Below are 15,082 nucleotides of genomic sequence, written 5' to 3'. Positions count from 1 at the left end.
TGAAAAGATGACTAAGCGGCACCCAGGTGGCTCAGTTAAGCGTCCAACTCTTGATTTCAGCCCTGGCCATGATCTCCCAGTTCATGGGTTCGAGCCCCGTGTTGGGTTCCACGTTGGCAGAGCAGAGCCTGCTTGGGAATATCTCTCTCTACCCCTCCTGTGCTTGCTCTCTCACTCTCCCTCTCTCTCAAAATAAATAAAAATTAAAAGATGACCAAAGGAAATACATGAAATAATCATATTCTTTTCTTAGGCCCACTTTTTTAGACCAATTTCTTTTCCAATTTGCACTAGTGATCAATACAGAAATACTCCTGGAAAGGTTTCCTAAGTATATGAGTACTAATTCTGAAGTTCATGTAAATTAGTCCTATTTCCTTAGCAAAACCACGAAAAGAGTTTCCAGCTCAATAAAAGGCTGACTTTTTCTCCCTTTACAAGCTATTCTCACTCATTATTCTGGAACTTGGGTGCACCACAACATTATCAGAAGAATAGAAAATTGACCACAAATTGAGAACCAACTATCAATTCAAATGAGAGAACAAGGCAAATAGGAATAATATTCCAATTTAAGTAAACCAGTATTAATTATAGACTGCAAGGTGCTACTATAATTCTTAAAAATCAGTACATCTGGATTCAGAGTTTTCTTTCTTTCTTCTTTGTTTTTAATGGCATTATATACTACTATAAAAGACTTAAGACAAGTTTCTGATATCTGGGCCATATTCAACTAATGATTAAATCCATGTGTTCAGAGCTATACAATCAACTGATCCATATCAAAGCAAAATTTTGTTTTACATGTTTTAAAAGGTTACTACTTAGACATCTCTTCTTCTGTAGGCTATCTATTAAATTCTAATAATAACAAGAATCATATTTACCATCCATTAAATGCCTACCAGAATGTCTACACTATGCTAAGTGTTTTACATGCCTTATTTTACTTAATCCTCACCACAGCCTTAAGGGACTGAATGGCGAGAAGTAACACACAGAGTAAGAGGAAGAATCTGGAGCCGGACTCTGCCTGGGTTTAAATCCTGCATCTTCTACTTCTCAGCAGTGGAGCTCCATCCCTTGTTTTACAGAAGAGGCAACTGTGAATCAGGTAAAAAGAGGCAAAGCCAAGTCATTCCCCAAGAACAAACTGTTACAGAAAGCAAAAACCATGGAATGCAAGGCTCCTATGGGAAAAGAGGGTGACTTAAAAGGCACCACTGGGGGTGGGTAACATTATTCAAGAAAGGATAACTGAAGTCAATGGCAGCACCAAATTAAACTAAGCTGTCCTAAACAAAGGTAAAACTTCAGTAAAATTGTGCTCGTCCCAAGCAAGTCCCTCAGCTACTCCCCTCCTGACCACACTGGACCCCAGGTCCACCATCAAGACCCACCCTGCCAAATACACAATAGGACCAGCCTTAACTCCAGTTCTCAGATGAAAGTAAAGATCCCAAGAAAATGAACTAACTCTATTGGTTTAAATACAGGGAGCCCAGTCAAATAAGTGTTTCACTACTCCTTTCAAGATTTCTTTAGGAAGAGCCTCACATGAATGAATGGTTGCCTATACTGTGATCCAACAGTGGGAAAACAGCAGATGTTGCGGGGCCAAGACAGAAGATCATACTTAAGAATGAGGAAGGCACTCTTAGAAACACCTGAGCTGGTGTCCCTAAGGGTAAAGAAAGAGCAGTAAGATAAAGACACTTATTTGCTTAGAGATCTATGGTATGAAGAGTTTGACTTACAACTTGCTGGTATAGGCATAAATAGTAACCACATAACTAATGCAAGATAAGGGAACTCAGTGAAAAATTAAACTTGGGCCAAAGGGCTTAGTTTACCAGCAAAAGAATTTCCAACAAGGGTATATCTCCTTTAAGAAACCCACTTGATTAAACATACATGAACTAAATGATGTTCCACAAATCCTCTGGTTCCTAACATTCTGTGAGTCTAATAATTTATAGCTATTGGATGTGTGTTAAACTCTTTCCTCAGACTGCAAGTTCTTCAAAAATAATGACTACATTGTCCTGTTTTCTACAAAATATTCAGATAGTGCCACAGACATAGTGAGCACACAGTGAATTATTACAGACTAAATGCCGTAAGGAGTGAATGAACTACGAGTACCAGTGAAAATCATGAGCTGACTGTGGGATGGATTGTTTCACATGAAATGGTGGTAGTAGAGGATATTAGTTAAAAAGAGTATTCCAATGAGAGAAGTAGAAAGTCACCATTAGGCAAATACTAGTAATAACTGTTTCAAGCAAGAACCATTGATGGATGCTAATATCAACAGAAAAGGGTAATGTGATACATCTGGAGGGTGAATTTTGGAGTTGGACAATATTAGACAACATAAAGTCCTATACCTTCATTTTAAATTGGAAGATTACAAGACCAAAGTGGTTAAGGGTCTGCCCAGGCTCAACATGGTGACTTGCAAAGGCATAAATCTGTAATTTCAGTGAAAACAAATAAGTCATGGATAAGTGAGGCTAGCAAATAGAAGCCACAGTGTGGGGGAGGGAGAAGAAATTAAACTACATCTTTACCTTTGAGCATATACTAAAATATATTTCAACTAGACAGATTAAATAATTAAGAATAATAGGAGCACCTGGGTGGTTCAGTCAGTTAAGCATCTGACTTCGGCTCAGATCATGATCTCATGGTTTTTGAGTTTGAGCCCTGCATCTGGCTCTGCACTGACAGTGCAGAGCCTGCTTGGGATTCTCCCCCGCCCCCTCTCTCTCTGTGTGTCCCTCTCCCAACTTGCTTGCACTCCCTCTCTCTCTCTCAAAACAAACAAACAAACAAACAAACAAACAAACAAAAGAACTAGAAAGAAGGCCATAAAGAACCTAGAAGAAAATTTAGGTGAAGATTTACTTTTCACATCTTAGGACAGGACAGGACTTCCTGGACTTCCTCAGGGGGGGAAAAAAAAAAGCATCAATTTAAAGTTAAGCATATAAAAAACAACAATATTTAAAAGAAAACAACTGGAAAAATATCTGCAACAGATATGACATATAAAGGCTCAACATCCGTAACATATGCAGATCACTAAACAGTAGCAAATCAATAAATAATAATAGCAAACACTCCAATATAAAATTAGGCAAAGGATACCAGGCAGGTAATTCAAGAAGAAAATTAAATGGCCGGTAAACAATTGGGGAAATACACAGTCCATTCTATTAAAAAATGCAAATTACAAAATGTCACTCTTGAACATTCATATTAAACATTAAATAATGTCTCTCTTCAATACTGGCCAAAGTTGCAGAGCCAGATAGTCCCAGGCACTGCCAGGAATAGGATTACTACAATCATTTCGATAGTAATTTGTCAATACATACCAAAATCCTTCAAGACATACATATTCTTTGATTTGAAATAGCTCCTGGTTGTCAAAGTGTAGTCAATGGATTCCTAGAGTCCCTGAGACCCTCTCAGGGGTCTATAAAGTCAAAACTACTTGTATGGAAATAATAAGACATGATTTGCCTTTTCCCCTGTGTGAAATTTGCATGGATGGTGCAAAACCAATGGTAGGTATGCACAAATCAAGGCCAGGCAAACTGTGTTCTAGGAGTCACTATAAATTTCCCTGCCACATACTTACAGGGGAAAAAATAAATGCCAGTTTCATATAAGAATATCTTAAGATTCACTTATTATTAATTTTATTAAATCTCAACACTTGAATGCACATCCTCTTAACATTCTATATGACAAAATAAGAAGTAAATACATGGGGGGGCACCTGGGTGGCTCAGATGGTTAAGCGTCTGACTTCAGCTCAACTCAGGTCATGATCTCACAGTCTGTGGGGTGAAGCCCGGCGTCGGGCTCTGTGCTGACAGCTCAGAGCCTGGAGCCTGCTTCGGATTCTGTGTCTCCCTCTCTCTCTGCCCCTCCCCTGCTCGTGCTCTGTCTCTCTGTCTCTCAAAAGTAAATAAACATTAGTGGGTGATAGGCATTGAGGAGGGCACCTGTTGGGATGAGCACTGGGATGAGCACCTGTTGTATGGAAACCAATTTGACAATAAACTTCATATTAAAAAAAAACATACTAAATAAATAAATAAATAAACATAAAAAAAAAAAAAAAAACAGTAAATACATGGGGCACCTGGGTGGTTCCATTGGTTAAGCATCCGACTTCGGCTCAGATCATGATCTCATGGTTCCTTGAGTTCAAGCCCCATGTCAGTCTTCTGCTGTCAGCACTGAGACTCCTTTGCATCCTCTGCTCCACACCCCCCACCCCTACCCCACTGGTTGTCTCTCTCTCTGTGTCTCTCTCTCAAAATAAATAAACTTAAAAAAAAAACATACAAAGTACATCTACTGCATATCGAAGTATGATGACTGACTCACGGGAGAACACTTACATGATTCTTTGAGAGCTGAACTAGCTGCTTTTTCCATGGGACACCATTTTTACTTGAATGAGCAATGAACAAAGTATAATTATTCAGATTTGGGTATCTAGAAAACATTTTCTCAAAAATAAACAACATGAACCTGTCACTTAAGGAAAACAACCGGTAGTATTTATTGCCAATGATAAAATTTGAGCTTTCAAGGGAAAATTCAAATATTGGAAAACTCTGAACCCATCACCATAAGCTTGACAGCTTCAAATCTTACAGACTTTTCTGATGAGATCAGTGGGATATTAACAAATATGATTTTTTGATATTGTATAATGAAAGGTGACAACATTGAAAGATTTACATAACTCACAACCAACATTTTGCACACAACGCACGGATGACAAAAATAACGCATGGGTGAAAGATCCACTCAAAGTTCAAGACAGGCCTATGGACTGCAACATACACTGATATTGGATATCCATTGAGAGTGAAATGCTCCATGATATGGTTTCACCTTCTACACTGCAATTAACCTTTAAGAAAACACTACTTGTTAGGTTGTAGGTAGCAACAAAAATATCCACCATTATCTAAAAATTCTATTAAATTATTCTTATCTTTTACAACTACATTTGTCTGGGGCCAGGGTTTCTTCATATTCCTTAATCAAAATAACATATTACAACAGGTTGAAGGTAGGAGCAGATGTCTTCCTTCTATTCAGACAGCCATTAAAAAGATGTGCAAAAGTGTAAAAAAAATACCATTTTCTCACTCCTTTTTTGAAATGATGGTTGATTTTGTTTCGTTTTGTTTTTTTTTATTTATTGATTTTGAGAGACAGAAAGAGTGCGAGCAGGGGAGGGGCAGAGGGAGAGAGAGAGTCTCAACCCAGCTCAGTGCTGTTAGTGCAGAGCCCACGGGAGGCTCGGTCTCACAAAACTGTGAGATCATGACTGAGCTAAAATCAAGAGTCCAATGTGTAACCAACCCAGGTGCCCCACCGACAACTGTAAAACAGTGCCATAATGAAAACTATGAAGCCAACTCCAAAATCACACTGTTTGTAGAATTCCCACCCATGCTGCTAAATGACCCTTTAATTCCTTGTTTTGCAGAGTAGTAGCACAGACTCTCCAAATAGTTTCCAGTGGAAGAAGAGTTAGTTATTCTCTGAATGGTAGTTGGCAAAAATAAAAATTATTTGGCCATATAATGAATATAAGAGAAAGAAAGAAAGGAAAGGAAAGGAAAGGAAAGGAAAGGAAAGGAAAGAAGCGAGAAAAGAAAAGAAAAGAAAAGAAAAGAAAAGAAAAGAAAAGAAAAAAGAAAGACGGCGCCGGGGTGGCTCAGTTAAGCATCTGACTTCAGCTCAGGTCATGATCTCACAGGCCTTGAGTTCAAGCCCTGTGTCAGGCTCTGTGCTGACAGCTCGGAGCCTGGAGCCTGGAGCCTGCTTTGGATTCCGTGCCTCCCTCTCTCTCTCACTCTCTGCCCTTCCCCTGCTCATGCTCTGTCTCTCTGTGTCTCAAAAAGAAATAAACATAAAAAAAAATTTAAAAAAAAAAAAGAGCATAAGAGAACAGGCATGGTGCCCTAAACCAAGGGCATCCTTCATCAGTGTACTTCGTAAGTCCTTCATAAGCCTATGGGGAGTTTACCTCTTATGGAGAAGACAGGGAAAAAAAAAAAAAAGAAAGAAAAAGAGAAAGAGGTGAGGAAAAAGAGGAGAGGAAAAGAAAGAGAAAAATACAGTAGTAATATAAGAACACAAGGAGAACAGAAGATCTAAATGCATGCTCTATCTTAAAACCGCCCAGAAAAATCTACCTATTCCCTCAGCTAACTAGCCTTCACCCATTTCACTGCTCATTGGCAGAGTTGACAAAGAGTTAATGAAAGATAATTAAATTCCAATTTGTCAGTTTTGTTCCTTGTTAGAAAGTCTGATAAAGAATCTTAAAAACTATAAAAGGAGAAATATTGCCTTTAATTATATCTGGACAATATTAAAAACAGATTCCTTCATTTTACAGATTAGGAAAACTGAGTCTTTCAAAAAAAAATTGGGGTCATAAAAGACCTTTAACTTCCTCTTCAATTTGTACTTTATTAATACCAATTATCCAGTAATCTCTTTTTCTTCAAGAAAACACTTCTTTGATGGTATCCGTTAAAGGGTTACACCTCAAGGACAAAGAGGCTCTCCATTACGGGTTAATCATGCTCAGTGCCACAAAACAAATGGCACAAATTTGGACATGGTTTTGAATCAGAAGAAAAGTAAACAAACATTCTATACTTTAACTTGGCCAAAATACAATAACTTGGTTTCCTAGACTGCTTCTTTGTGTCATGTCTGGGCCTCTGTGCACACATCTTTAAAATGAGTAAGTCTATAATATAGAGTTTCTAAAGTCCCTTCTTAGAAAGTTGGATAATCTTGGGGCGCCTGGGTGGCCCAGTCGGTTAAGCGTCCGACTTCGGCTCAGGTCACGATCTCGAGGTCCGTGAGTTCGAGCCCCGCGTCAGGCTCTGGGCTGATGGCTGAGCCTGGAGCCTGCTTCCGATTCTGTGTCTCCCTCTCTCTCTGCCCCTCCCCCGTTCATGCTCTGTCTCTCTCTGTCTCAAAAATAATAAAATAAACATTAAAAAAAAAAAGAAAGTTGGATAATCTTAAAGTCACCGAAAACAGATGAGTTCTGGGGAGGTGGGAAGTATGAAATACACCTGGAATGTGTATATATATGGTTGTTGAAATGGCCAATGTTGACCCAAGAGTGGAGTCCCTAGAGCACCAATCTCTCTGACTGGACTGAGATCACTTAACTGCTTTAGAGTCAAAGTTGAACAGTAGGAGGTCCCTTTCCGCCCGTGGTACCTTGTTTCTTTCCAGGATCCAACTGAAAAGGGTCCTCCATTTCCTCCTTCTTTCAACGTTTTTTTTTTTTTTTTTTTTTTTTTTTTTTTTATTTTTTTTTTATTTTTGGGACAGAGAGAGACAGAGCATGAACGGGGGAGGGGCAGAGAGAGAGGGAGACACAGAATCGGAAACAGGCTCCAGGCTCCGAGCCATCAGCCCAGAGCCTGACGCGGGGCTCGAACTCACGGACCGCGAGATCGTGACCTGGCTGAAGTCGGACGCTTAACCGACTGCGCCACCCAGGCGCCCCTCCTCCTTCTTAATCTAGAATTTGTATTTCCACTTTGAGAAGGCCCTGCCACCTATCATTCATTCCTAGTATCTGTCAATTAAACACTAGGCATTTATGAAGCACCTACTATGTGCACCCATCACCTAGAACACACCAAGTTTTCAATAAACATTAATGGACTTAAATATAATCTCAAGGCCTTGGAAAGCCGCCAGGGATTCATCCATTTAAGAGTCTCTTGTGGTAGACAGGTGAAAGAAGCAACCTCTTCACATCCCTGATCTCCTAAGACCAGACACTCTTCTTGTTCCTCCCCGCTCATGTGTGACACGTGTTTCCTGAGCGCTGGCTGGGATGCCCAAACACAGCTGCTGCAGGCAAAGGGCTAAAGGGCTGTGCGAGTGGAGACAGACACTTACCTGGGGAACCTCTGCTTCAGCTTCCTCAGGCTCTGCCTGGTAGGCGGCACAGACACTAGGCACTGGGCTATCTCGTCGTACTGGGCTTTGGTCAGTATCATGTTGGGCCAGGGACTGGGAAGTGGCGAGGACAAGGAAAAAACACCCCGGGCTCCAGCAGCCTTGGTGCCGGGAGACGAGGGGTGGGCACACAGCGGCACGGCGCTGGGTCCTGGTTTTTTTTGGCTTGCTCCTATATCCCCTTTACCACCAGCTGCACAGACGAGGCTTCACACAGCAGCTCGGCGTCGGGGGGCGGGCTGTAGCCCCGATTGCCCTACCTTGGCTTTCTGAGCAGCCGCAATGGGCCCAGCCGAAGGCAACCGGCCGCCATGTTAGTTAAGGGCAAAACAACCAGGAAGTAGCTGTCGTCAGCAGAGGTGGCGCTTAAATCGCCGCGGGCTGGCGTCCCGGCGGCTTCCACCTGAGATCATCCTGGGTTTTTTGCGCACTTCACACTATCCTAGCTGCCAGAAGCCAGGGAGACGTAGCGCACAGACCAGGCGGCCGAGCACACGGGTGCCGTACCCACAGTCTTTAAGCTTGAGCCCCGGAAAGCGACTGCTAGGGCGCGCGATTTGAATACGCTCTCAAATGCGCCCGTTTAGCGCAGCTCCAATCCAAGACACCTACAAAGAAAGCTGGCTTCACTCTACCAAAGTCTCTCTGCACTCTGCGACCCAGAGCCTGGCAGTGAAACCCACTAGGGTGGCTGTAGACCTGCAGCTTGGCCTGTGTCGAGGAAAGTCCGGCCACTTCTGCAACTCGCGTGGAAGGGGCTTTTGATTCAGGTTGGAAAACAGTAGAAAACAAATCCGACGTCATCAAATAGCCCGCAGGAAAGAGTATCCCTCTTACTTCCCAGAGTTAGGTGCTGCAATCAGTTCTTTCTTCTTTTTGTATTCTGAGCTCTCAGAAAATAGTAGGCGCTCCAGAAATGAGTCATTGAATGGATTACTGTTCTTTAGGTGTTGTGATAGGATCTCAGCCCTCCTGAGGCAATTTATTAGGACATCAGCCCCTCCTTTAATCCCTTTTTAAAAATCTCTGGTTTTTAGGAGGCCATGTGTTGTGTTTCTTTTCAAATTGTAACATTTTAAGCAAATGAAAGAAAAAGTGTTTCGATTTTAAAGAATGTGTAAGTAGTAATTTTTTTTTTTAAACCTGGAGTAGGGCCTAGATTGGAAATTTAGCTTAGATACGCTTTCTTGGAGAAATTTCTGAATCCATCTAAGCCTTAGTTCCTCTGTCTGTAAAATTGATTTTTAATTCTTGGAGTTATTGTTAGCATTTAAATAAATTAGTGCAAGGAACAGATTCCTTAGCATAGGGGCAGATAGTCTGTGTAAGACAAAAAGCCTTTGTAAGACTACTTGATAATGATAGGTCACATGGACATAGCTGTTGACCAGGTATTGTTTGTTTTCCACATATTTAGTCTCCTAATCTTCATAGCTTCTTATGAAACAGGTACCATCGACATGATAATCCTCCTCCTCCCTTTTGTGGGGGGCGAATAAACTGAGGCATGGAAAGTTTCAGTAACTTTCCCAGAGGTCAAGAGAACAAGTAAGCAACCCCAGAGTTTAAACTTTCAAAATTTGGTTCCAGGGTCTGTGGTCTTGCCACGATTCACTGAAGACCTGCTGCAAACAGAACTCTTAATGCTTAATTACTACACACCAAAAGTAACAACTCTCTTAGGCCAAAGGTTAAGGATTTTTTTTTTTTTTTTTGAAGGGAACAATCTACATTTCAAAGAACCTTTTAGAGCAGGTTTTTAAAAAGCTGCACCACTTTATTTTCCCAGGTGTCTCAAAATCCAGTATTAACAGGGAATCCTGAACTCAGCAACCATAGTTTTTTTTGTTTTTTTTTAATATTTACATCAGAATGTTTTGTTTTGTTTTGTTTTGCCCATATGCTTTGCATCTAGCCCTGGTTGTGTGACATTAGTACATAACTATTTATTTATGGCAGCATGGCCTGGAGTTACCACCTGGCTAGTTTGTTGCTGACCCTGCCATGACTTTTACATGAAAGCTAGCTGACGATAAGCAGGCACTACTTGCCCCCCCCCCCCATTCCTTTCTCCTTCCCCACTTCACTCTTTCCAATTCACAGCCAACGGATTTTTATAGGAAACATCAGTTCAAGGATGTTTGCTCTAGTTCTTTTTTATGGTGACTCCTCTCTGGCTCTTGTCCTGTGTGCATCCTCACAACTGTTCAGGAAAAAAAAAAAAAAAACACAACAAAAAACAGGTTTTTCTGTTTCTTTACTTTTAACATGCTGGGAGTTTACAGTTTTGACCCAAATCCAGTAGATTGTTTAGAGTTAGCGCCAGGGGAAAAGCACAGTTATGTTGTTTCTTCATTGGCAGTGACAGTAGGGATGTTTATGATGTCCAAAATAGAAGCAAAGCAGAAATGTAGTGGTAGTGGTGTTTAAGTGTTGTTTTATTTATTTTTTAACGTGAAATGCTCAGGGTAAGATAATTACTCCTTTGAGGCTCTTTTCTCTCCCCCTTACCCTCCCCTTCACTCTTCCCCATCTCTCACATCACACTCCATGCCCCTCATCTGCTTTATTCCTTCTAGAGCTGCCTTTCCATCTCTGAAGTTCCCCTAATGTTTCTCAGTCAGTAATACCATTTCCCCACTTAAGTGAAATAGATCGTGAAATGAAAATAATACCAAAATAAAACTCAAAGAACTAGCTCCCTGTTTAAAATCAGTCATAAATTGTGTGGCCTTGAGCAAGTGACAGTCTCTCTGATCCTGAATGTCACGGTGTAACCCCCAAGAAATGGAACATTTTAGTTCTGATGGGGAGAAAGAATCTACAAATATGAAAAATGTGTACGAAATCATAGCAAGAGAATGTGTCAAAGTGGAGAGTAGTCCAGCTACCTCGAAGAGCCAGTAGCCCTGAAAGATGGGCTGGGGAGACTGGCTTGACCAGATCTCTTTCTGCCAATTCCTGGACACTGTGAATGACGGACAATTGTAAAGGAGTGTGGGGTTTGGCAGGGAGGCATCAGAAGGTCATTTCAAGAAGAGTGCTAAACACAAAGGACTAAAAATAAGAATGAGCCAAGTCACGCGCATGGGAAAGTTATTCTGGCTGGAGCAAAGAGTTCTAGACAGAGTGAAAAGGAGTTGAACATGCTTGACCTTGGAAAGAGTCAGTCGCATTTTTAAACAGTCTGTTGTTCACTGACTCTGCCAAATCTAATGCATGGTTTTAAAAATACATACTGGCATATTATTTTTATTATATTTTAAAGTCTGATTCAATTCATGGAAACTTGGTAAAGTCATCTCATTGATTATTTTAAAGAATAATTGAAGTTTACTAACAGAATAAAGAAGGGACTTAATATTTTTTTTTAATTTTTTTTTCAACGTTTTTTATTTATTTTTGAGACAGAGAGAGACAGAGCATGAACGGGGGATGGGCAGAGAGAGAGGGAGACACAGAATCGGAAACAGGCTCCAGGCTCCGAGCCATCAGCCCAGAGCCTGATGCAGGGCTCGAACTCACGGACCGTGAGATCGTGACCTGGCCGAAGTCGGACGCTTAACCGACTGCGCCACCCAGGCGCCCCAAGAAGGGACTTAATATTTAAGCTCCTATTATGCTGAAACCTTATCCCATTAGCCATCATCCCATTATAGTTTAGGAAACTGAGGCTCAAGGAGAGTAAAGAAGTTGTCTACTGGGTCCAGTTCAGTCACAAGACCGTGATTTGGATCCAAGCTAATCTGACTGTAAAGCCCCATGTTCTCCATCACCGTGTTCTATAATTCAAAAAGAAAAAACTCTTTGTTTGAATTTTCCTTAAGTAGCATGTATGCTTCGAACTAGCTGGCTACCTTCTTTGGCCAGCAACAGTGCCTGCTGAAGAAGTGAGGACCTTCAATTTTGACAGTTAGCCAAAACACACTTTAAAAAACTCATTTGGCATCTTTGAATAGAAGAGATCTCATATTGGTCTCTTTTCCCTATGAAGTACCACCTAAAGCGATGCATCTTTTGGAAGCAGAGTTTACGTTTCCATACTTGCCATCCACGAGTGACAAGTCCTTTTATCCTGGTCCCAACATAACACGAGCACTTCGTAAACAATAAAGATCAAAATAATTCAGTTGTGTAGGCTTGCAGCAATTTCTCAACTAAATGACTTGAGGAAAACAAAAGGAAAAATACAGAAGGACATTCCAAACCATGATGATAAAGCAGTTACTCTGAATAGTCAGAGAAGACCAAAAATCCAAATGTTTGGTTGCTTCATCCAAGACAGTGGTGTATGAACTCCTAGTCTGTCAAACCAGGTGGCTGATTCCAGAAGGAGTTTATGTGTTGGTGGGGGAATTCACTGAAGACCTGTGTTACAAACAGGACTGGTGTCCTGAGCACACATAATTCAGAATGGCATCTCTGCAAGTCTATGTTATTCAATATTATTTGGGGCGGGGGCACTTACCAAGAGCAGGCACCATGCTAAGCACTTTACATGCATTGATCTTCCCTTAATTCTCAGATCTAGCTTCAAGAGGTAAGTGCTATTACTAAATCCATTTTCCAGATGAGAAACCTAAGGCTTAGAGAGGTGGTTTCTATTTATCCCATCCATTGTTTTACAACATTTTATTCTTTAATGTTTATTTTTATTTTTGAGAGAGAGAGAGAGAGAGTGCAAGCAGGGGAGGGGCAGAGAGAGTGGGACAGAGAATCTGAAGCCGGCTCCATGCTGACAGAAGTGGGCCGAATGTCGGGCTCGAACTCACAAACCACGAGATCATGACCTGAGCTGAAGTCAGATGCTCAACCGACTGAGCCACCCAGGCACCCCTACCACATTTTAGAAAAGTATTTCTCAAAGTCTCTGCATTGAGGGCTCAGGTTTCCCCCAATTTTTCATGGGCAAGTATTTCTGTAAAATATGATAAAAATGAATTACTCAAAAAATGAAATTTAAAAAGGCAAAGACATAAAATGCAAGCCCCCAATTTGTTATTATGAGAGTCAATAGAATTACTCAACCAAATTGATATAAAAGTTTCTAAATGGTTATTCTCAATTTCTGTACTTTTCACATCAAAATGTGTAAGACAAACTTTGAGGACCAGCACTCGTTTGCTGATCACATTTGTGAGTAGTACTGTGTTAGTACTTTAGAAAGCCATTATTGTAAGCCAGGTACGTGCAAAGTCTAGGACACCACACTTTCGTGTACTCTTAGAAGTTTAACCTGTTCCTTTTAGACTTGTAAGTATCCATCATCATCATTATTATTGCCTTTATTCTACTGTATGTATATTTATTAAGATCAACAGTGCAAATCCTTACAGGCTATTTCATTATGCATCCTATGAGGTTAACACCGTGTGTTTTTATAGCATAAAACCTAATTTCTTTTTTAAATTATAAACCCATCAGTCGGAGTTTATATACCTCTTCTGTTCTGAGTCATACATGGACCGCTATTGGCACATGATGAAGATTATTAATTGGCATTTGCACACTTACCAGTAACACATTTGACAAGGATAAAAAACAAAGTAGTGTTTTTACAGGGACAATTTCTCTTGGGTGTTTGCGTGTTATAGTAAAGGGAGACACGTGAACATGTTTGTTGAAGAAAGACTGAAGCCTCTTAAATTTTCTCCTCAGGCTCATCAGGGACTTGTGGATAATTTGCAGGCAATTTGTATCCCCTTTTCCTGAAGGACCAAACCTCAGATGTAATTTCTGCAGTTGTCAATCACTCTTCTTGTCCCACGGACCATTCTGCAAGAATATATCATGTTCTGAAGGTTTTCTCCACATGTATAAATTCAGGAATTGAAAGGGACTCTGCTGGTGAAGTAGACGGTTTCTCCCGTAGAAAGAAGAATGAGAGGCAAGGAATCAAGTGTGTCCTTAATAAGCACTTCTTTCAACATAAGCTGGAGTTGGAAGCACATGTCAGATGGAGATTAGCTCTAAAGTCTCTTCATTTAAAAAATTACTCTCTTTTGCCATCCCACTGGGTTAGACTTTCAAAAGAGCAGGCAAGGTGCCAGTCAGGATTTATAAGCCTTTCCTTCTTCATGATTGATAGAAGGAGAGTTGGGGGAAGGAGTTCCTTCAGAGATAAGTATAAAGATTATTATAATAATAATAGGCTCCTTTATTTTGAGCAAATGAAAGCATATTACATGCTTATCTCATGTATTGCCATCACAGAATCTATAACTGGCATTCTCGTACCTACTTGGCATATGGGGAAACTGAGATACAATATGGCTTAGAACTTCAACCAGTTTCTTTAGATTTCACTTTTAAATGTGAGGCTATAAAAATCCGTCTTTCTTTTTATACTTAATTTCTCTTTTCATGATCATCAAAGAAACATATGCTCCTTGTAGCCAACAACACAAGATCAGATACTATAAATTACCCTTAGTCCCATCACTTGGAAGCCACGACTATAACCATGTTGGCATTATTTCTTCCAGTCATTTTTCTACAAAGTTTCTTTTTTTTCTTTTCATAGATAAAATCAAACTGTATATTACAATTCGAGTCCCGCTCTGTTCACTTTATATTACAATCATGAGCCAAAGATATTCTTATCAACACACGGCAGTTTTGACCCTAGTTTCATATTAAGAGTAGAGCAGCAGGTTTCTGAAGTTAGGAGGTGAACTCTCACAAGGCGAGTCCTTGAAGGAGGTCCCTGGCGTAACCAGCACAAGGTGGGGCCATCCTTCAGTTCCAGCAATGAGCTGCAATTCTGACAATGTGGGAATGATGCAATGGACCCTCTGGAACAAGGCAGAGATTTCTGTGACTTGACTGATGGGCAGCCTTCCATTCACAGAGCTATGATTGAAATCATGTCAGTAAGCCTCCTACCATGTGGACATTCTGTCAGTCAACATGTTGACACAGGAGCCAACATTTTTTTTTAAGACGGCTACTAGTTGTATCTGAACGTTCAGATTCATCACAGCCCTTGATGCAGGGAGCAAATGTTTTGCATTGCCCAGAGGACAGTCACACTGGA

The 15,082-nt window shown here is 40.6% G+C and overlaps 1 protein-coding gene across 3 annotated transcripts in view; it reads right to left on the bottom strand.

Annotated features, from left to right (window-relative positions):
* Positions 1 to 8,311, bottom strand: part of CDIN1 (CDAN1 interacting nuclease 1) — a 274,081-nt gene extending 265,770 nt beyond the window's left edge. For 2 of the 3 annotated variants that reach the window (XM_049613299.1, XM_049613298.1), the window contains exon 1: positions 7,987 to 8,311. In XM_049613299.1, the coding sequence (XP_049469256.1) occupies positions 7,987 to 8,087 (101 nt within the window). In that variant the 5' untranslated portion in view covers positions 8,088 to 8,311. The remainder of the gene's footprint in view (positions 1 to 7,986) is intronic. The other variant, XM_049613297.1, reaches the window with a different exon arrangement.
* Positions 8,312 to 15,082: the final 6,771 nt, after the last annotated feature.

This window comes from Panthera uncia (genome assembly GCF_023721935.1).
Source record: "Panthera uncia isolate 11264 chromosome B3 unlocalized genomic scaffold, Puncia_PCG_1.0 HiC_scaffold_1, whole genome shotgun sequence".
In the NCBI taxonomy this organism is placed as follows: Eukaryota; Metazoa; Chordata; class Mammalia; order Carnivora; family Felidae; genus Panthera; species Panthera uncia.
The sequence above is the reverse complement of the archived record's forward strand: the minus strand, read 5'-3'. Positions and strand labels throughout refer to the sequence as shown.